Genomic DNA, 21,034 nt, shown 5'->3' on the forward strand with positions numbered 1-21,034 from the left:
GACTGGTCCCCGCATCTTTTGGAAGGAGCATCAGCATAGATTTCCAGCACTTGCAAGCCTTGCCCGTGACATTCTCTCAATCCCTGCCACTGGTGCTGGTGTAGAGCGGCTCTTTAACTCTGCTCGAGATGTCTGCCACTATCAACGAGGCTCTCTCAGCCCTGGAACTATCCAAGACCTAATGCTTTTTATGTGTACATCCCGGTTTGATCTCAAGGAAGAACAGAGGGCAATGATCAATGAGTATCTCTCCTATGAAGAGGTACAGGCGGACAGAGAGGAAAAAGACACCAAAGCAAGTGAATTTGATCCAATTAGTGATAATGAGGAAGATGATGAGGGGGATTTGATCCAGATACAGCAAATTAGCCAAGTTCCAGGTGGAAAGAGCCAGGGGAAGCAGCAAAGGAGTATTGCATCTATGCCAGAGGGAGGCTGTGAAAATGAGGATGATGAGCCTACTCTTCCACTCCCACAACAGCGCATGTCAGGGAGAGTTCGGAAACACCCGAGACTTCTTGAGGGGTATGAGGTTCAATAAGAAATTAAGAATAGTACTGTAGCTAGCCTTGGTCTAAAAGAATGAAGTCTTGTCACCTGATCAATATCAATCACAGAAATCTTCTTTCTACTGTCAATATGTGATGATGTAACTGTAAATGAGATACACATAATTACAGCCAAGGCCTGCATAAATTATGCAGGACATGAGTCTCCACTGTTTGTCTTGTTTGATGACCCGCGGGTAACCCGCGGGTCACCCTCGGAGGGTCAAGACCTGACCTGGACCCTCACTGCGGGTAAGAGAGCCAGACCCTCAACCCTCAAAATGAGGGTATTAGGGTGACCCTCCGAGGGTTACCCGCGGGTGAGGGCGAGGTCTAACTTATCACGCGAGGAAGGATAGGTTTCGAGTGGCCCTTAGGAGTATTTTAGAACGCGGGAATATCTCCCTCTATGCATCGCGTCGTCCATGTAGTGCACTAACTACCCAGTCACGGCAGGGTATTTTTGACAAACCTCATTTTCCACGCTTGGACTGGTGCCACTCAAACCAGGCTCATGCTGGTATAAAAATTGCCTTCACCATAGCTGATCCAGTACGTAGAATGATCACACTTATATGCAGCTAGTGCTGGATTTATTAGCATGGCAGCTCCTAGTAATTGTTAGAAACCGAACTCTCACATTTCTTACTTCTCACCTCTTCGAGAACGGCCAGAGCCGGCAATTGATGTGAATAGTCGCGGGAAACCCGGGGTCTCTTGGGATCCTTGAGTGTACGGTGTTAGAATCCGGAGAATTTTGGGTACTAACTATGGCTGTGGATGACTTGATACTTAGGAGATGCTCGTCCAGAAGTATATAGAAGGCCCCATGTACCAGTGTGGCGGACTCGACAAATGCATGCTTGGCTGTCGTCACGAAGAATACCGAGAATAATTGCATACAAGCTGAAGTCAGACAAGTCCATGTCTCTTAACAATGCATGCCAAGGTGGGCAACTGAACTGCTATAAGAACAGCGGGGTGAGGCGTCAGTGCACTGTTCCACTCCCGTAGCAGACATGCTGCGAACATTTTCACACTCCATCTCATCTCTGTGTAGTTCTTGATGTCCCAGACCCCACAGAGCTGGCACTCTGGACAAGGCGCCACAGGCTCCGGCGAGCTCAGAAGAATGGATTTCCAGACTCGGTAGTTTCCTTTCATGTCATAATTCCTGGGATGGGTTTATGGAAGTAGAATTTCACCGTCGCAGTACCTGTGGACACAGTTGGATAAAATCTGAAATGCTGTGGTAGAAGTTGTGCCACACTTGCGACATTCTCATGGCCCTGTCTCAAGTTAGTCAGATTGCAAACTGGCATCAGGTACAATAATTACGACCAAGGGGGACCCTATTGCCGTTCTCATCAAGCATCTAACTGCCTCGCTTATCGAGCTAATGCTGACAAGGGCGTTCGTGAATATTGCAGATTTATTCCCCACACTACCTGAAAGCCTGCGGTCCCTTGATTTAGGATCCAGGGCTCAGATATTCAACGTCTGGGTACCAAAATTCGTGTTGACATCAACGTTTGGATGTTGATAAGTCACAATCCCGGTGAACCATCTCTTAGCCTTTGGGGACCGTTCGGCCCTCGTGCAATAAAGCTTGCCTGCCATGATCGGGCCATTTTTTTGGATAGTATACTAGCTGTCACCTGCTAGCCGTCTGTTAATTACCCAAAGCCGAAACAAAAATTCATAGGCATAATAATGACAATTTTCATAATATCCGCGGAAGATTATTAAAGATCGCCCATTGCTGAGAGGCGCTGATAGACTGTGCTCAAAAGATATCTTATCGCTTTTAATACTGGCATCATACCGGAGAATCATGCCAATTCCTGTTGGCACTCTGTGTGGATTGGGGTGGTGATTGATCGGACTTTCCGGGTGGACTCTCATAGCGCCTTAACAGCCTCAGAACTGATTTCCAGAGCAACCCAACCTTTCAAAGACAATTTGATCCATATTGTATAAGCGTCATTAAGCATGGATTTGGCAATTTGGTCAATAACGCGAAATCCTAGCCAGTTTGGTTCGTATCATCTTCCACCAAGCGTTCTTCTGGGTCCATTTGATTGAACAAGTCGGTTGATAGGGTTTGACTTGCAGGATTCTTGCATACAGAGCCAAATGTGGCAAAGAGTACTAATTTTTTTTCAGCCGATTATACCTGCCTTGGGTAGATCCAGTGCTTTGGTCACACATATGAACAGTGTCTAGGCAGCTCGGGTTTAATTCAGCTGCTTCTATGAAGCTCCACATGCCGTTGAAAGTGTCTCGTAACCCCGTGGTAATGGTAGGGCTCGCCTCTTATGATGCTGCGCGCCGAGTTGATAGACAGGTGCGACAGTACAGTCTTGCCCTTGCTTCCCTTGGACTTTAGCCGCTATCATGATGAGAAACTAATGTATAAGTTCCACATCGTAGCAACCTTTTTACAGAGTGATTAGTATATATCTGGTGATATTCACGCGAGATCTATTTTAAATAAAGTAGATATGATCGACACATACAGAGAATCCTCCTTGATGCCAACTGTCAGATCGGTACAGCTTAACTTGTCACGATCTATGCCTCTTAAGGGTCCAAATTCTGACAGGTCAGCCAAAGTCTGATTGACTGACGGCCGATAAGAGCCGCCACTTGGCGCTGATGTAGATATAAAATGAGTACCCGTAAGAGCTTTCGCCAAATTTCGCCTTGTGCTTTGGCGGAGTTTGCTTTGTTTACCAGGTGAAATGCTGAACGAGGAGGAAATTGAGTGATTGATTAGTCCGTTTAGGATATGCACTGACTTGCTTCTCGCTTTATACCATGCCATTTTTATTAGTCCTAGATTTTCGGACGCATGCAGGCGTCGCGGCTCTTTCTGTCACATAAAATTAGTGGCCAGAGGTTTTGAGCTCAGCCAAGCTGCATTGGTGAAATCTGACTGTTCTGAAGTTCGATTAGAATCGTCATGTTCTTTGAGCGAATGGGTGATGAGCTCAACCCTACGGTTCGGGTGTGTAACTTCTCGATTCGTAGCTGTTGATATTTATATATTTAATCGAGTTTATTGTCCATATCGAGCTATAGAGCTATTTATAGCTGTTGACGCAGGGCGACAAGGCCAATTATCTGACGTTATCGGATTAGAAGTGCCGGAGGGCCACAACCAGACTCTGCTACAGAATACTGTCAGTATACTCATTATGGTCTCAAAAACAGATTGGTAGAATATTCTACCATTGTACATTTACCTCAGTTTGGCTTTGAGGAACTGTGTATATATATTATGAGCCGTGAACAGAGCCGTATAATAGGCCACAGACAAGGCCAAATCCGTTGATTCAGGTGTAAATCCCTTGCAGGTGTTGTTGTTTTCAACAGGGAAGCAAGCCACATGGTCACTCATGTCGACCAGTTTTCGAAACTACGAAGTGCTTGGTTGGTATCGTTCAAAGCGTTTTGACAAGAACTGGGTCATCACAACGAGGCATCTCTGGCATGACTCGATTGCCAGCAGTCATGCTCGCTTCAAAGGAGCTGGTGGCTTTACAGCTTTATCTTTGAACTCCCCAATTTCTTCTGTGCTCACGATTGAAGAACATAGTAGGCCTCTTGGGTTGCGTCGAGAGGGCTTGCGACTAGTACAATGTAAGGATGGAAAAATGCTGGAAGAAAAAAAAAATGGTTTCGTACCAAAGCCTGGTGGCTATCGCAAATGTCCAAACCCTGAATCAAAACGGGATTTGGTATCTTCGAATAGGACTCAGGACGAGAAAGGATCCGGCGTGTATATAAAAGTATAAGAGTGGTGGTAGTATAGAAGGAAGAGAGAAAGATAGAAGACAATTAGGACAGAAAAAGAAGCAGTTATCGATGGAAAGATATCAAGGATTGAGGGGACCAGGTAACCCCTATTCATTCACTGTTTGTATGTCGTTGATGCAGCCAATCCCTGTTTGATATGCACGTACCCTATATCTAAACGACAACAACCAAATAAATACAATTCAAACAGTCCAGTATATTAAGCTATCTGTACATAGATCCTAACCCAATCCAAACTACAGCCAGACCATTCCCATACCGTCCCAGGCCGAAGAACTCAAAACAAGCGCCAGTACATCAGTATTCACCCAAGCCACATGACGGGAGATTAGAAATGAGAATTAAATGGTTTAATGCAAAGTAAACAAAAAATATTCACGCCGGGTACTCCAGTTTGAAGATGGCAGAAATAAATGAGGCAAAGGGGCTATTAGCAGTAGTCAAAGGTAATGCGGGGTCGTTCCTGTGCTTTGATCCGTAGAGTATCGATCATTGTTCGCTCCGGCGATAATTTTGAACCACCAGGATATTAAGGGTCGCGAGGAAATAAGTAATCTAAATCATGATTGAATATGGCCGCGTTGACAGGAGCTGCAGGTCGGTGGTTCGATAGAATTAGGGTATCACGAATGGCAAATGCAAGTCGCCTGACACGGCAAATGCTCCGGCTGTCGACGGGTCTTGAGACTGGTTCGCAGAATGAGACGATTATTTTCCATTCGAAGTTACTTCTTCCTTAACAAATTCGAGGATATGTTCGAAATAGCCTGGTTCGGCAACACTATCGTTGTGGCCACCGTTGGGAAGAGTGCGCCAGAATTTGCGATTCGAGTTGCAGACAGCATAAAGTTGAGTCATATTCGAAGGGCTGCACAAGTAAGTATGATGTTGTTATCAACACACGAATTTGTGACTTACGGAACCAGCTCGTCTTTCAAACCGCTTAGGAACAGTATCGGTACATCGGTGATCTCAGGCAGAACTTCTTCACTAGTCCAGTGTTGGTGACAAAGTCGAGCGAGATATCGCGCGGGAGGGAACACCCTATAAAGAGTTAGATACTATGTCTTAATAAATGGACGGAGAACGTACGTTGGAATTAACTTCCGGATACTCAAAAAGGTGTTCTCCAAGATCAACCCTGCAATATCTCCGCTTTCCTGGTTGTCCGCAACCAAGTTGATAGCCACTGCACCACCCAGACTCTGTCCATAGATCAAGATCTTCGTATACATGGTCTCTGCGCGTTGGCGGATATAATCAAGACCTGTCTGAGCGTCGACCTTGAGCCCTGTTTCGTCCGGGACACCTGTCGACAGCCCATAGCCACGATACTCCAGCATCAACACGTTACAGCCAACCACCTCCTGCATAATCTTAGCAATAGGAATACGATGACCGATATTGCCAGCGTTCCCGTGAAACATCAACACGGTGACGTCCTGCGCCAGACGCTTGTTCGATGGCCGGATAAACAAAGCATGTAACGATTCCCCATCCGGTGTAGGAATCTGTAGATCTTCATAATCCGTGATGCCAAATTGACGGGGACTAGGTATATTAGTACGAGCGTCGACAGGCACATTGCGCGGGTAGATCAGCTCACTGTTCATCTAGTTAGTTTACCGGGATATATAGACCCACAAGATAAAGGGATAACGTCACTTTTGCTTGAAATATAACAGACCACTAGCAACCACCGCAAGGCCGGACGAAGCTAGCACCGGCAACCGAAGAAACTGGACCGCATTGTTGGCCATAGACGCGAGACTCCAGGACGTCGGGGGCGGCGGAGAATCGGACATGGTGGTCGAGCCAGGAGACGGCGGACTGTTCTTCCTGCGTAGACGGACCACCCTGGGCAGTGATATGAGTTATTCAAGATATAAACATAAAGTAATAAAGCTTGGATTACTGCTCGGGAGCAATTTCTGTCTATCTAAACATAGACAGTTGGGGTTGTAAAAGAGAAGAATCCATGATATTCTCTTGGAGTTCAGGAGGCTACCTGCGGGGGGGAGGGACTCCGCAGCCAATGGGGGACTGAAACACGCTCACCGCCCGAGCCTACGCGAAGCTCCGACTGAAGCTCTCCAGCATCATCATCATCATCGCCCAGCGTTTATCTCCATTACCTTCCAACCCTCTTAATCTCTGCCAGCCGCCATTTGCTTACCATCTGGCTGTGATTACTTGTTATATCTCGGATATTTACGTCTTTTCTGTTTTTGCTATTTGTCGTGAGATTTTGTCACTCATTGAGTTCAGCAGACAAGATGATCGGTCACGGTACTACAGGAATGCTGGGGGAAGGTCAGTTCTGCCAGATGCGGGAATGTGTTATCATGATGGGCATATACTAATGGAGCTGCAGATGGAATTCATGTTGATATGAACCACCTGAAGACCGGAGAAGTCAAGTAAGTTGCTACCAGCAATGGTTATCAGCATACTGGACAGATACTAACTCTCCACGCACAACAGCCTAGGAACTTCGATGTGAGAACGACCTCACCCTGACTTCCTATCGAATAGAATTAACGAAACTAGTATGGCAATCAACTTCAAGGATGGTGTGATCTTGGGCGCAGACAGTCGGACGACCACCGGAGCATACATTGCCAACCGAGTCACCGACAAATTGACACAGGTTCACGATACCATTTGGTGCTGTCGATCCGGTTCGGCTGCCGATACACAGGCAGTGGCAGATATTGTGTCCTACCACCTCAACATGTATGGGATTACCAACAACGAGCCTCCCAGCACCCAGGTGGCTGCGTCGTTGTTCCAGGAGTTGTGCTATGAGAACAAGGATAGACTGAGGTATGGCTACCTGATTCGTCCATGTACTTCTCTTTTCTAACGCAGATGCAGCGCTGGAATCATCATTGCCGGATATGACCCGCGACACGGTGGTCAAGTGTACTCGATACCTTTGGGAGGATCTCTACACAAGCAGCCTTTCTCTATCGGTGGATCGGGATCGACCTACATCTACGGTTACTGTGACGCAAACTGGAAAGAGGACATGACGGAAGAAGAAGGCATCAAGTTTGTGCGGGGTGCGCTGCAAGAGGCCATCAAGTGGGATGGTAGCTCAGGAGGTGTTATTCGTCTGGTGGTCTTGACATCCAAGGGTGCCGTGAGACATTTGTACCTGCCGGACACGGGCTACACCGGACCGGGTGCGCAGTCATGAATATGAGTATTTAATGGGCATGATGTCGTTTTCTGTTAGCACTCGATTATTGAATGAACTGCGTTGAGATGTCTGTCGAGCTTTGTAGCAATCCTTGTTCCGTTCGGAGCCTTGTAAAGCTATGCGATATTCTGTCGTCAAGTGGCCGTCAGCCCTGTGTACTTTTATGGTAGACGCGAATGGTCAATACAGCAATATCAAAGAATGAGTGGGTTGATATATAGCAATTGTTCCAATAAAACCATTAATACGTTTGAGTAACTGCGATAATTGCCGCGGTGTGTTTAGCTATAATAGAGTGTAGTATACATGCTGTCCGGATGGAATCGCAATAACTGGCCCCTCTTTGGATTCTCAGGAACTTATTTGGTTTTCTATCCAGTATTTTTTCCATTTTTAATCCTGCTTTCTCTTTGGGTCTGTCCCGTCATCATTTGGTCTTCTTAGTTGGTTCTGTTAGGTGATCGCCATCGCGATCCAGCCATCGTCCCCTTCATCTCCCTCTTCCATTCTCTCCTCTTTCCACCTCCATCAACCACTGCTTCTCACCATCTCACTCTCGTTTTTTTTTTTTTTTTTTTTTTTTTTTTTTTTTTTTTTTCTTCTTCTATTATCTTCTTGTTAATCTTCTGCAATGGCTTTCTCCGTTGTCGCTGGTTGCTGGTGATCTCTCAGGCCGATTTCTGGTCCTTGCGTCCTGCTCTGACATCTGAGGCTCTGTGAGTGACTATCATTCAACCTGCCACCTCCATCCATCAATTAATATCTTCTTAAGCATCCTTTTCAAATTGCTGACAGCTGTTTATCCAAAACGGCTCAAGTCCATTGCATCTCACGCGCAACCCCTATGGGACTCGTTCCCAGCAGCCACTTCCACCAGTCCGATCTCATCCGTTATCCTCGTTTTGACCAACGATATCCCCAACAGCTGCTTCTCGTCCGGCATCATGCTGGGAAGCAGTGTTAATCAAAATCCTTCGCAGCAATCAGTGTATTCCCCCTCATCGCGTCATCCGAATTCCCCCTCAGCCGGAGCTGTCGCCGCCGCCTCATCATTGACACAATTGGAACCCGGCAGTTCCAGATCAACATCGACATCCACTCCTGCGTCCTTCAGCGACACTACCAACACCCCCACCTCGTTCGCGGCCCCGCTATCGACCTCCGCCGCCGCCGCCGCCGCCCGGGGCTCTGCTCGTCCCTCCTCCCACCTGCCGCAACGCCACGATGTTCCGCCTTACATCTCCCATCAATCGCACGATTCATCAACTACCTCCTCTCCCTCTGTCCAACAACATTCGACAACCGCCACGCGGTATCCTTCTTCCTCGTCTCCCTCCACAAGCTCACCTGCGACCGCCATTCCCCGCCCGTCGACCTCATCAATGAACCCCTCTTCTTCTGTTACCTCCTCTGCCTCGTCCGCTGCTTTCAGTCATGGCCTTCCCACAACATATCCATCGGGCAACATTAATCACACATCCGCTTCGCGTTCAGGAAGCTACTCGTCCCCCGCATCATCTCGACTACAACCCTCGAGTCGACCATTGCGGTCTTCCACGGGATCGGAGGCTAGCTCTCCCAATCGCATCAAAGTCCGAGATTTGTCCCATGTTCGAAGCTTCGCCCACGAGGAATATCATGCCCAATCACAGAGGAATTCACAAACCCCGGGGCAATGGGAACAAAAACGGCAGTACGAAATCAGTTCCATGCCGGTCACGGATATCATTGAGATGGTCGCGGGCCTCTTAACTAAAATCACCACCACCAACGATGTCCATCACGAACAGATGCATCGGCATCTTCCTTCTCCCGATGGTACGGCCAACCTCAGCCCTCAGGCCACCAGTGTACTGGCTTTTCATGGCAAAAATGTACCAGGAATTTCGATTCTTAGCTACCTAACTCGCATCCATAAATACTGCCCCACTACCTACGAGGTCTTCCTCAGTCTGTTAGTATATTTCGATCGCATGACCGAAATGGTGAATAAGGGACACCTTGACCGGGTACGGCATCGTTGGGGTAACTATTCCGATACAGAGGCCGAGAATAATAATGACGCCAACCCTCATAATATCATCTCTCCGTCCGAAACTGAGCGGACGACTCAACCGTCGCACATATCACCTATAGTGACACCACCTTCGTCCACCGGGATGGTCGCGCAGGACCCGACCAGTCCCTCATCTATCTCACCATCATTACGTCCCCAAGGAGCAGGCGACCCATTCTCTCATTCCTTCGTTGTTGATAGCTATAACATTCATCGGCTGGTCATCGCGGGCGTGACCTGTGCTAGTAAATTCTTTTCTGATGTTTTCTACACCAATTCTCGATATGCCAAGGTACTTCTTTTTCCCCATTTGCTTATTTCGGTCACTCATTCGTTTAGGTCGGAGGTCTTCCGTTGGTGGAATTGAACCATTTAGAACTGCAATTTCTACTCTTAAACGATTTTCGACTGTCGATTCCCGTCGAGGAATTGGAGTCGTACGGAACGATGTTGGTTGAATTCTATGCTCGGGAGGTAGTATCCCAGCAGCAGGCCCAAGCCCGTTCGATCAATCCTTCACTAGCCTCTGTACGCCAGCCAGAGGTCCGTCAGACGCCAACGCCGCCGTAGTGGCACGGTATACCGGTTAATGCCCCCTCAATGCAAGGTGTCTTTACATCTCTGCTCAATCAGTCCACGATCAGATATCATTATTGATTGGCACACATACCCCTTTTTGTTTCCCAGTTTGTCCATTTATACTATAGATCTTGGTTGTTGGTCGCATTCCACACCAGTAGTCATTCATTTGCGTTTGCTGTTCTCCGCATTGTCTTTCAATGGTGTTCGGTGTTAAGCTTGTTTGTTCCTTCGGGTAGTATATTTTATTCGTTGGATTTGATTTAGTAACGATGCCATTTGACGCGTTCATTTAACAACCGAATATCTCGTATATTAATATTGCGTCGTAGCCCTACCCGGAGCAATCAAAGCTCTTGAGCCCATGTTTGTTCAAGCACCCTGCATGTATACATACGAATTGATCTGTAATAACACTAGCTATAGAGAGCTCTCACGTGTTCTTAGTTTACGATCTTATAGGTATACTATGTGGGAGTAGAGTATAGATAACTTTCCATATTAGGAGTACCATACCTTACATCCAAACGCCTTCAACCAAATGCATGATTTGTATGAGTACTCCGTACTGGTTTCCATGTGCTCCTTATCTTTATGAAGTTGCTAAATGTCGCATTATCAATGCACAGTCCTAGTGTTACCTGTACTCCAGGATTGTCCAAGACTCCACTCACTTCACTGGAATGGTAGTAGCAACCCAGTGATATATGTAGTTACCAATGTGAAAGGTCTCATAGTACTCGTACTGAGTAACTAATTATGAAAGAATTGCTGGTCACTAATTCTCCAATAATCCAATCACTTCTCAGACACCCCCTATACAACCATTTATTGGCTATTATTGCGCCATTCGAACGCACAAGACACTTTAGTTTCTCAACCACATCCGTCTTATCGTATCACAAGTCCCTTCTACTACAAACTATAGGCACACGGCCCGAACGATGTATGTCTCAAACAGAGCAAGAATAGCAACAAGACACTGTTTAACCTATCTCGGCCCGGCCCGTGGAGCTTAGCACTGTGCGATGCGAGATATGAATTGTACATGTACTTGGCCTTTCTCCCTCATATAAGTGGTGTATTACCTGAAAGGGGTCTACGCCCAACTTTCTAGCGGCTCATAGACATGCATCGTTTAGAGATTCGAGGAGATAACAAAAAGACATACAAAATAAAACGCATTTTGTTCTCATATGAAGGCCTAAGCATGTCACACGTTTGCGTCACATGACCGAGGGACTGCTATCTAACCTCTCAATGGAAGATGAATAGGGCAAGGCAGTGCGGAGCAACCTTCACAGATGCTCCTATAACCAAGGATGGTTGTGCGAAAAGGCCGTGGTTTACTACGCAAAATAAAAGACAATTTCAAACATATAAACAACCGTTCATATTCTTTTCTCACCAATTTGCCCTCGGAACTGATACAAGCGATCACTACTTTTCTAGACACTCCAAAATTTTGCTCTCTGCGCCTGACCTGTGGAAGAATCTATGCAAGCACCTGGGGTTATTTCACGCGGTCTTATCTACACACAGTGCGGACAAACCTTTCCCTGACCGCATTGCAGAGGCTACAAGACCTCTCCCAGAATTTAGACCTAGCACCGCTCGTCCGAAAACAGTCGTGAAAGGACGACCGGAAGAAGATGATTTCTTCGGGAATAGAATTGTGTGCGAGCTACAACATCCATCTGGTTATCTTTCCATCCCCCAAAAAGGAGTCCAACAGTGGCAAGACGTCCTTCGACGTTTAGCCCACTGCAGGTCTTTTGAATTTCACAACGAGTCATGCGAGATCGATAATATGGGCGGTCTCCTGACAGCCGGTAATGCACTCACACTGATCCTCAGCATTATAATCGAGATACAAATTCCAGTGGTGACGTTCTCAGTGGGTTTCCGGCACGGATTCACGATAGATTTCATTAACATGGCACGGATCGATATCAGTGCTGTGCGAAGGCCAGAGTTCATCACTGCATGGCCCAGTATCCAAGAGCTCAGTCTCAAGCATACATTGCAGCCTGCAACCACCGACTGGGTGTTCCAGCTTGTCCAGCACGCGAGGAGCCTCCGGAAGCTGCAGATCGATTTCAGCCTTGGTGTCCTTTATGCACTGGTTATCGCGTGCGGGTTTCCCATTTCGCCTACAAGAGGTCACGCTCAGGAGTATGTCACAGATGTCTGGAGAATCCCTTGCGCAGTCTCTCATGCGCTTCTTGCGTCGGTATCATGATGGTCTCTGTAGGATTTATTTCAAGGGTATTTTCGTGGAAGGAGGAGAGTGCATTGCCATTCCCAGGTGTCTACGGATTAGTGGATTCTCCATACTCGAGGAAATCAACCTTTTCCACCTGAGAGACGACCATAAAGTTGTCAATTTCTCGGGGGTATTGGAAAATCCTATTGTCGATGAGGAACAAGGCACGAAGTTCACCTATATCTCTGCAAAAAAGCGTGGGGAGAAGAGGAATCTCGGTGTTTGCTACTCGGGTCCGAAAATGGATATTGCATAACAGAGACTGGTGGATTGGGCGCAGCTTCTTTGATTTAGGGCTATATTTGCCGTTATCATGGTGAGTTATCGGCTGGCATGTTTGTATAGAATGGTCGGTTCTCTGAGGCATCCAATGACGTCAAGGTAAGCAGGGTTTAGAATACCCTGGGGACAAGAACTCAATTGATCCTCTGCCAGGGGGATAGAGTTCGGGCAGGGTGGAGATCTTAATATAATCATACGACGCACATCCAGAAGAGTCAAAACACACCTATCAATAAAATATAGATAACCTCCAGTACAATGCAACAATGCAAGCATAACCATCCCTCCCTCATTAAACGCAAACATAGCTTTCGCATTCTCATTCAATCGTGTAATAATTATCCAATGCAACAGAAACAGACAAAAAGACAACCGGGCCAGTGATGCTTTTTCTGTTATATTCCATATTCCCATCCGTGTACGCCGTATAAAAAGGAATTGTGTACCATCATTCGATCCGTGGCGGACTTTGCGATTTCTTTCCTAGGGGGCTGAGACTTGACCTGCTTTTGTTAGCCATGTCCCTCAACAGTCAGAAGAAGAACATACGACCGCCTCCTCTCCCCTTCCTTCCTGAACCCCTCAATTATCTTCGCAATTTCCTTCCTCCCAGCCCTTGCATCAACCTTCTTCCCACCCAAACTCATGCTAACCTTCTCACTAGCATTGGCCGACAATAACCGCTTCAGCAACAAATGTCGCATATTCAAACACACAAACACCCCGCAGTCACTCCCATTCTCTTGTAGCGGCGAGTCGCGCAGAGCCACAAACTGAAACGGCCGGTTGAGGAGAATACTAAACTTTCTCGTCGCCGTGTTCGCTTCCCAGTGATTCCCCGGTGGGAGCGAGTCGTAGTGGAATGCGACGCCATCCACGATCGAAATCAAGAGTAGAGACCAGTGCGTCCCACCTTCGGCTTCGGTAACGTTGCGGCAGTCGTTTATGGGGAGGAAGACGTGCGTTGTGTGAGTGAAATCGGGGAGTGCTTCACGTAACGAGAGCGGGTTCGGAGTCTGGAGGATCATGAAGGACATGCTGGGGCGAAGGAGGACGATGTTGGAGGTGTTGTATTGGACGAGGAATTCGCGTTCAAGGTATCTTTCAACTAATCAGTGGCTGCTGTTTGGAAACTGGTGAATGAGGACTCACTCCTCCCAGAAGGATATAACCTGTAAGGGAGATGATTAGCTCAGAGCCCAGCGGATAGTTCCATGTCACCCACATTATCTGTGAGCCAGTCATTCTTGAGCGTTTGCATGTCTTCTCGTGTCACTGTTTGGTCAGCTGCACTCTATTCACGACTTGTTTATAGCTATAACATACATCGAATATCGTGATCTACCCACACAAGTCAGCACGAACACCATGGTATGGCAATCAGACGAACGACTCACAGCTTAAATACGCATCATCCGGACTCAACTACACCAGTTAGCCATCTGAACACCACGCAGCTCCCTTCCAAAACCCAGGAATCAAAGCAAAACAGCATACCATATCCCCAAATCTCCCCCTCATCTTCTTCTGCAACCTTCCCAATCCGCCTTCTCTCATCGCGCAGTATCTAGGCAGAAGGATTCACTTCGTTAATGGCGTATATCACGAGAACAGTGAACTCGTATATCGCAGTAGCGTATGCAACTCGCGAGATTCGAATATGGACGGACGTTCAGAGGAAATGTCAACGGAGGAGAGGAAAGCGGGACGGAGGGAGGGGTGTAACAGCGTACAGTCGGAAGCCGGGGAACGGAGACGAGACGGAGATGGGTCGGCGGGACCGGCGGGATTGTTTGCTCGTGTGTGCGGAGTACTTCTCTATGTGTACTCTGTAGTCCAAGAAAAATTGTATATGGCTAGAGATTGTATGCTGTACAAATGCAAGAAAAGAACAGATATGTACAGAGTACGCCTGGGGATGGGTACTTTGTAGATGTAGAGGCGCAAGGCGCAAGGCGCAAGACGTCACTGTGGCGCCTGTGGCTGTGCACATTATGATCTACGAAGTACCATTCTTCGGTATAATATAAAGTATACACATGAATTAACTCAACCATGGGGTATCTAAATGTACATCCAAATTCCAGAGGATTGGCCTCAGAATCAGCTGACCCCTCGTGGGATCAGTAAGCGGAAGGGCAAGCATATCACAGAGAATAAATCACATAACGCCCATTAACTGGACAAGATTGGACAGAAATAAAAGACAAATCAGTCAGAGAAGGGATTTCGGTGACTCGAACACCCAAACGCCCTGCTAATGCCCCATTAAAGATCGCTAACCATCATCCAGGTACAAAAACAAAAACACAAACACAAAAAACACAAAAAACACAAGAACGAAGAAACGAAGACCTAGCCAGACAACTTGGCAAAATGTTTATTCCAGATCCATCCAACCTGATGTGTCGGGTCATCTTGGTTTCTGGCGAGCCATAATTCACCCTTTTCGGCAATGACATCGAATATTTCACCCGCGACGTAGGTCAGGTATTGATAGCCCGCTTCGCGACGTGCGCGGTCGATATTGAATTCGTAGATACTCGCCGCGAGGAAAAGCACCTTGGGTTCCTTGGGATGCTCGTCGATGGGGGCAGGCTCATTGTCCTCTGGGTTGTCGGACATGGGCATGGCCGATGAGAAGAAGCCAGAGTAGCGACCACCTGCAGGAGTGGTTGGGTTGTCACTCGCAGAAGTGTTGATGATGTCACCCAAGAACGGGCTCTCGAGACTCAGCTGCGGCAAGCTGGGAACTGGCTCCGGAATAGGATTGCTGGTCGGGGCGCTGGTGACATTCTGCGCTGGTTCAGGCGATGCTATCCGAACACTACGTGCACTAGTGCCCCGACCAGAAACAGCAGAGTCAGCACGACGGCGGCCGGTAGAGACAAAGGACTGGCTGTCCACTGCAGGAGACTGGAAGGAGGGATTGCTCGTATTGAACTCGTGAGATACTTTAGGCGAGTCTTCTATGTTGGATCCGACACGTGTGCTGGCACTGTTAACCGTGGACGGCCTCCGTGACTTTGGTCCAATAGATGGTGTGCTGTAGTTGGGCTGACCAATCGTGTCGGCAAGCAATGAGCCGTTGCAGATTCCAAGTGACAGTACTTGCGCGTCCGAGAAGGTAAAGTCCGAAGCCCACTCGTTGAAGATCTGCTCAACATCATCAGGGAACGAGTCGACCAAGGGCGCGAGCCTCTTCTGTAGAAGGTTCTGCCAGGTGGTCTGGATTTGAACAAAGTTCTTCAAACACGCCTCCATCAATCTGGCGGTCATAGAATAGAGCTTCGGCAATTCATCCTTGAGAGTTTCGTTTAGGGCCACAAATTGTTCGGCTTGTTCGGCACTCTTCTTGTCTGGCTTGTCTCCTCGATCCTTGACGGCAGTGAAGCGGACATATTCCAGAAGTCGCTTGTCACGTTTGCGCATCACCCTTTGCGGTCCATCGTAGAGCTTGAGTAGTGAAATCATCGGATCAATCACGCTCTTCCGAACAACGTCAAGCTAGTCCTATTAGCATGTGCTTCTTGTCACCCCACAAGAGAAGAATACTTACATGTTCAGGCAGCGCTACTGTCATAATATCGTAAACAACAGTCTTCAGTTGCCGCCACCTCTGCTCCAAATCTGTAAACCTAGACTGCGCCACATCCACGTAGCTCTCAATAGCAAGGGCAATCTCATTGAAGCGGTCCATGGAACCCTGAGCTTCCTGAGTGTACGACTCAACATCCCGCATAACAACCTGCATCTGGAAGTAGCTGTCACCGAACCGCTGTGACAGCGAGTTATACTCCTTGTCTTCAAACATATCGGCCACGTTGCCGACTTGCTGTCGCAACTTGTCCGAACGACGGCCAAATGCCTTAGACAAACCGGCTCGTACATCGGACTGGTTCCTCTTGCGGCCAACCACTTGGCCCACAAGATCGGCTCGCTTCTTCATCTCGTTGATGCGGACCGAGATGTTAGTGACCTCTTCGAGAGCATTGATCAGCGATGCATGGTCAGGATGCTCCGCGGGTGTCGCGTCCAGGAGCTCGGACAATAAGAGAGGATACTTGAGAATCCGCTGCACAGGCTTGACGAGTAGCGAGTCTAGGTCCCATGCAGTCGTGAGGTCCGACGCCCAGTCACGACATTCTTGGAGCCAGATGGTCACCTTCTGGTTTTTCTGCAGGATTTGCAGCTTCTTATTGGCGGCATCATGGTTTTTCAGGTAGTCAGCGTAAACCTTCTCCATCTGCGCCATGTGCGCCATGAAAGCCTGACCAACGAAGGTGGCCTGGTCTTTCTCCAAGTCTGACGCTTCTGTGCCGGGCATGAATGATTGCTCTTCGCTGGCACCGTTCAGTTGCCTGTTGCGTACACGTTTGCTGCTCCATCGTTGAGATTTTGGCATCACGTATATGCTCTTGGCAGAACGCTTCAGTGTGTCTTGGAACGCCGTGGAAAACTGAACCACTTGATCCGAGTTACCAAAGAGAATCTTGACATCATCCGTTGAAAGATCCAAGCATGAGCTTGAGGTTCCTTTGTAGATGTCGTCGACCACCTTCATATCTCGGCCGAAGGTGTATTCCGTATCAACCAATTCCTTGATGACATGGCGTCGTTTCTTGAGACGCCGCTGTTCAGGGGATGGCGAGGGTCTCTTGAGATCGAGGCTGGTCTGCTCTGACTGAGAAGGAGCCAAAGAAGTTACTGATGAGCCGACGGCGTGAGCTCGAAGTGAGGAGGTGGTTTCAATATACTGCAGCGAAGAACTTTCGCTACTTTCAGTGCTCTGGACAAGTCCCAATGGCGTGCAATTGTCACTTTGTGTCGGCACATGAGAAGATGGCCGCTGCTGCACTTGTCTTGATGGTGCATCTGAAAAAGTCTGCGGCTGATGTGGCAAAGGCGGTGGTTGTCTCGTGGTAGTTTCTTTCGGCGTAGTCTCAGACGGCTCAGTTGATTGTGCACCATGGTGTCCAGATGAATTGCCTTCTGAAGAGCTATGCTCCTGTGGTCCTTGGACGTTGATGGCCAGACCGAGACTGTTTTCCGACTCGTCTGCACCGGATGTTTGTGTCTTGACCTTTTCGTAACGAGCTAGATCGTCATTAAGTTTACGAGCCCTGACAATTCTCTCCCCTTCTGACGAATCACTGTCGGCTGCAACCTGCATCCAATCAGCAATGGACGGAGATGCATGCTCCCAGTCATCTCGGAAGAGCAAAGTGGCTGAGTTCCGAGGCTGTTCGGTCCCGGAAGCGTCGCCAAGGCTTGAGACAAGGACCGGATCATCTGTGAGACTGTCTGTACGGCCATCCGATCTCTGGTCCGTAAAATCAGAGCGTCGGGGCTCCGGAGACGAACTGGCTACTGGAACTGATAGGTTGGGACCCCGGCCACCACGAGCTAGCTCTTCGAAGTAAAGCTGCGTGACCCGCTTGGAATCCCAGCCGCCGAGTCGTGCCAAACTTGGAGCGCTCGAACGCCCGAAGGTGTTACGGTTAGATGTCTGTTCATTCTTAGAATCGAAGGCTTCTGCTGAAGGCTGTGGCGATGTGACGGTAAGGTGACCGATAACCGACGGTGGCGTACTTGATGAAGCCGAACATGATTGAGTAGTCACTTCACTGTCGTCTGCGGAGGCAGCAATGTGAGAAAGATCTTCTCCGCTGCCATCCTCGAATCGGGCCTCCGCAAAATGTTGACGAAGCGAAGAAGACCAGGAGCTTGCGCTCCAGCGGTTGCTGGGCGGCTCATCGCCGGCCTGGTCCTGCGAATTGTCCGATGCATCACATGTGTCTTGATCATCACTGCCGTTGCTATTCACGGACTCTTCAAAGCGGGCACCGTCCCTGAGCATGATAGGGATAGATTCCTTCTCATCGTTGTCCGAAAGACTGTAGTCTGGTTCGTCGCAGGAGGATTCATCGCTCGGGCTAGACTCCCGGAATTGCATGATCTGACTCAGCAACGTTCGATGTGACGTATCCAGTTGTGGGGGGTGGCCCAACCCACTCTGGGGTTCTGGGTCGAGCGTCGTCACATGGGTGTCGGTGGATTCTAAGGTGACCGCTGACATGGGTTGCAGGTGAGACGACTTGGGTTCTGAACGGGGAACAGTGGCGTCTCTGCCCGAGACCATTGGAAGCCCCAAGGTGGGAGAATCCATAGCCGTCGTTGCACTAGGAAGCTCTGGTAATGGCGGAAGACGGGTATCGATGTGAAGTGAAGGAAGAAAACGAGAAGGTTCAGGTTCAGAGATAGATGGGTGGTCGTTATTATTATTACTACTTAGATGTTGATGCGCGGGTGGTTGTGGTTGGTGCTCGTCATGACACGTCTGGACTTGGTCGTCAATCACCGTGGCTCCATCCTCTGCTGTTGGAGTAGGCACGCTATCAAATTGGTTTTGTTGCTGCAGCTGTCCCTGCGAGGCCGGATGGCGGTCGTCTTTGTTCCCTTCTTCTCTCGGTTCAAACTGACGTTGAAGTTCCGCTGCTTCTTCCTCTTTTCGTTCATTCTCTTGGACAGTTCGATTAAAGGCTTGTTGGATTCGCTGCCGCCGGGTTGCAAAATCGACATGACCTAGCTCGGGCAGTTTGCGTTCCCGACGGGATCCTCGCAGCTCACGGTCGCGAGTGATCTGTCGTTGGATACTGGATACTCTTTCCACGACTTTGGATCCTGAGCCGGTCGGAGAAGTCGCATTGGAAACTGGCTTGCGGGGTCGAGAACTGCGCAGTGGGGGCGTTGACTTCTGCGGAGGCGGCGCAGCTATGTACGCCTGCAAGAGAGGATTTCTCCCCGGTTGCTGTTGACGGACTCGGCCATGGGCCGTCCCCGTCGAGCCCGTCGCAAACGGCTTCGGGCCGTCATAATCCGTCATTCCCGGAAGAGAATCGGGAGGTGATGATGGTATAGGCAGGCGGCTGATGCCTTTCGGTGGCAGGGCGATCTGCGCGGCGGAGCGGCTGCTGAAAGTTGTCGAGGGGGCGGCTCTAGGGGGAGAAGCGTCCGAGACGAAAGCGGAGCTCAGATGGCGGGATGAGATGGGAATGCGTGACTTGGAATGCGGACTCTCGGGAGAAGTGCTGACGCTTGGCGACTGCTGCGGCTGTGGTTGCGGCTGTGGCTGCGGCAAGGGGGCAGATCCAACTGCTGCCATGTGGGAAGACGACCACCCCAGTTTTGAAGCAGCGAAACCAGTAGAGGTTGTCCCAGGAAGGTCACTCCTTGCTCTTCGATGTGATCGACTGGCATCCGCATTTGGGTCAACCGCTTCTAAAAATGGTGTTTTGCCCAGATACCAAGCCGTCGGAGTTAGAGGTGATCGGCCAGAGGAAGGGTCAAATTGATCAATGGTTGCTGGGTTGGGACTAGGGATACTGCCTTCGGACCCTCGACGCATGTGAGGAGGGATCCCAGCTGCTGCAGAATTGTGAACGCTGGTGTCAACTGCGAGACGCTCGCCAAACCTCAATGGCCGCCGAGGTATGGTTGGTCTCGAGTCCACGCTGGCCTGTGCCTTACCGTTGGTTTGACTGATCGTGCCCGCGGACGCAACGATATCTCTATCATCATTTTGTACTGAAGCTTTAATCATGTTCCACCGGTCACCCGGTGGAAATTTCGTTGATGTCGGGCTGCCGGCCGGACTTGCAGATGTTGACCTGTCCTGCAATCGAGGCGGCATGGGAAGGACCTGGTCATTGGTTTTTTCGAATTTGTTGATGAGGTCCTTGAAGGAGACCTGGCGGGGCCGGGGGTTCGATACTGGGTTTTTGGAAGTTGCTTTGGTGTCATCCAATCCTCGATATGAAGTATCTGATACGGACCGGTTTTGCGATCCCCAATTCGTGCGGGATGAGTCGAGAGTGTCATAGGTTGGTAATGAAGCGATTCGCTGGAATTGAGAAGGTCGTGTTGTATTGCTGGCACTGTCGCGGGTTTGGTGCTGTTTACCCGTGTCGGTGTCTGGGCGTGGATATTGACGATAGAACTCGTGGGGATCCGGGGACGCTCGACCACTTTTTTGGTGGGGACCCGGAAGATCGCGCAGGGGGAAGGTGACTGTTCGCAGGGGGGCGCGGGGAGGTGACGAGGTCGATTCGGCTAAGGAGGTGTTGATCGACTGGTTGAGAGGAGCATCGTAAAAGAGATCGTTGGAGCTCTGGGAGGATTGACGGCGGAAATGACGTGGTCCGCTGTGGTCGAGCGGGCGAGAGACATGGTCGACATCGTTACCGGGCATCTTGCATTCTCCTGATCTGCAGCAG

At 49.1% G+C, this 21,034-nt stretch overlaps 7 protein-coding genes across 7 annotated transcripts; 4 read left to right on the plus strand and 3 right to left on the minus strand.

Annotated features, from left to right (window-relative positions):
* Nucleotides 1-178: 178 nt before the first annotated feature.
* Nucleotides 179-885, plus strand: EURHEDRAFT_414401 (uncharacterized protein; the record flags this gene model as incomplete). Its single annotated transcript, XM_040782419.1, has 1 exon — nucleotides 179-885. The coding sequence occupies one exon, from the start codon at nucleotides 182-184 to the stop codon at nucleotides 539-541; it is 360 nt and encodes a 119-aa protein (XP_040636899.1). The 3' UTR covers nucleotides 542-885.
* A 4,193-nt stretch (nucleotides 886-5,078) lies between these two features.
* EURHEDRAFT_516841 (alpha/beta hydrolase) lies at nucleotides 5,079-6,175 on the minus strand (the record flags this gene model as incomplete). Its single annotated transcript, XM_040786513.1, has 4 exons — nucleotides 5,079-5,238; nucleotides 5,289-5,414; nucleotides 5,463-5,975; nucleotides 6,036-6,175. The coding sequence occupies 4 exons, from the start codon at nucleotides 6,173-6,175 to the stop codon at nucleotides 5,079-5,081; spliced, it is 939 nt and encodes a 312-aa protein (XP_040636900.1).
* Nucleotides 6,176-6,483: 308 nt separating this feature from the next.
* pre3 (proteasome core particle subunit beta 1) lies at nucleotides 6,484-7,652 on the plus strand. Its single transcript, XM_040782420.1, has 5 exons — nucleotides 6,484-6,683; nucleotides 6,745-6,790; nucleotides 6,855-6,869; nucleotides 6,921-7,196; nucleotides 7,248-7,652. The coding sequence occupies exons 1-5, from the start codon at nucleotides 6,647-6,649 to the stop codon at nucleotides 7,570-7,572; spliced, it is 699 nt and encodes a 232-aa protein (XP_040636901.1). The 5' UTR covers nucleotides 6,484-6,646; the 3' UTR covers nucleotides 7,573-7,652.
* Nucleotides 7,653-8,519: 867 nt separating this feature from the next.
* Nucleotides 8,520-10,201, plus strand: EURHEDRAFT_379279 (putative cyclin-dependent protein kinase complex component; the record flags this gene model as incomplete). Its single annotated transcript, XM_040779156.1, has 2 exons — nucleotides 8,520-9,923; nucleotides 9,971-10,201. 2 exons carry the CDS (start codon nucleotides 8,520-8,522, stop codon nucleotides 10,199-10,201), a joined length of 1,635 nt encoding a protein of 544 aa, XP_040636902.1.
* Nucleotides 10,202-11,477: 1,276 nt separating this feature from the next.
* On the plus strand, nucleotides 11,478-12,732 carry EURHEDRAFT_404338 (uncharacterized protein; the record flags this gene model as incomplete). Its single annotated transcript, XM_040780303.1, has 2 exons — nucleotides 11,478-12,385; nucleotides 12,465-12,732. The coding sequence occupies 2 exons, from the start codon at nucleotides 11,478-11,480 to the stop codon at nucleotides 12,730-12,732; spliced, it is 1,176 nt and encodes a 391-aa protein (XP_040636903.1).
* A 143-nt stretch (nucleotides 12,733-12,875) lies between these two features.
* Nucleotides 12,876-14,673, minus strand: EURHEDRAFT_414405 (Ulp1 protease family protein). Its single transcript, XM_040782421.1, has 7 exons — nucleotides 14,256-14,673; nucleotides 14,156-14,183; nucleotides 14,085-14,099; nucleotides 13,984-14,033; nucleotides 13,911-13,930; nucleotides 13,308-13,859; nucleotides 12,876-13,261 (listed from the first exon to the last, which is right to left on the minus strand). Exons 1-7 carry the CDS (start codon nucleotides 14,313-14,315, stop codon nucleotides 13,207-13,209), a joined length of 780 nt encoding a protein of 259 aa, XP_040636904.1. The 5' UTR covers nucleotides 14,316-14,673; the 3' UTR covers nucleotides 12,876-13,206.
* Nucleotides 14,674-15,113: 440 nt separating this feature from the next.
* Nucleotides 15,114-21,009, minus strand: EURHEDRAFT_460699 (putative Rho guanyl nucleotide exchange factor; the record flags this gene model as incomplete). The annotated part of the gene is made up of 2 exons (XM_040784670.1): nucleotides 15,114-16,265; nucleotides 16,318-21,009. The coding sequence occupies 2 exons, from the start codon at nucleotides 21,007-21,009 to the stop codon at nucleotides 15,114-15,116; spliced, it is 5,844 nt and encodes a 1,947-aa protein (XP_040636905.1).
* Between the last annotated feature and the right edge of the window lie 25 nt (nucleotides 21,010-21,034).

Source organism: Aspergillus ruber (genome assembly GCF_000600275.1).
Source record: "Aspergillus ruber CBS 135680 unplaced genomic scaffold scaffold00022, whole genome shotgun sequence".
Lineage (NCBI taxonomy): Eukaryota > Fungi > Ascomycota > Eurotiomycetes > Eurotiales > Aspergillaceae > Aspergillus > Aspergillus ruber.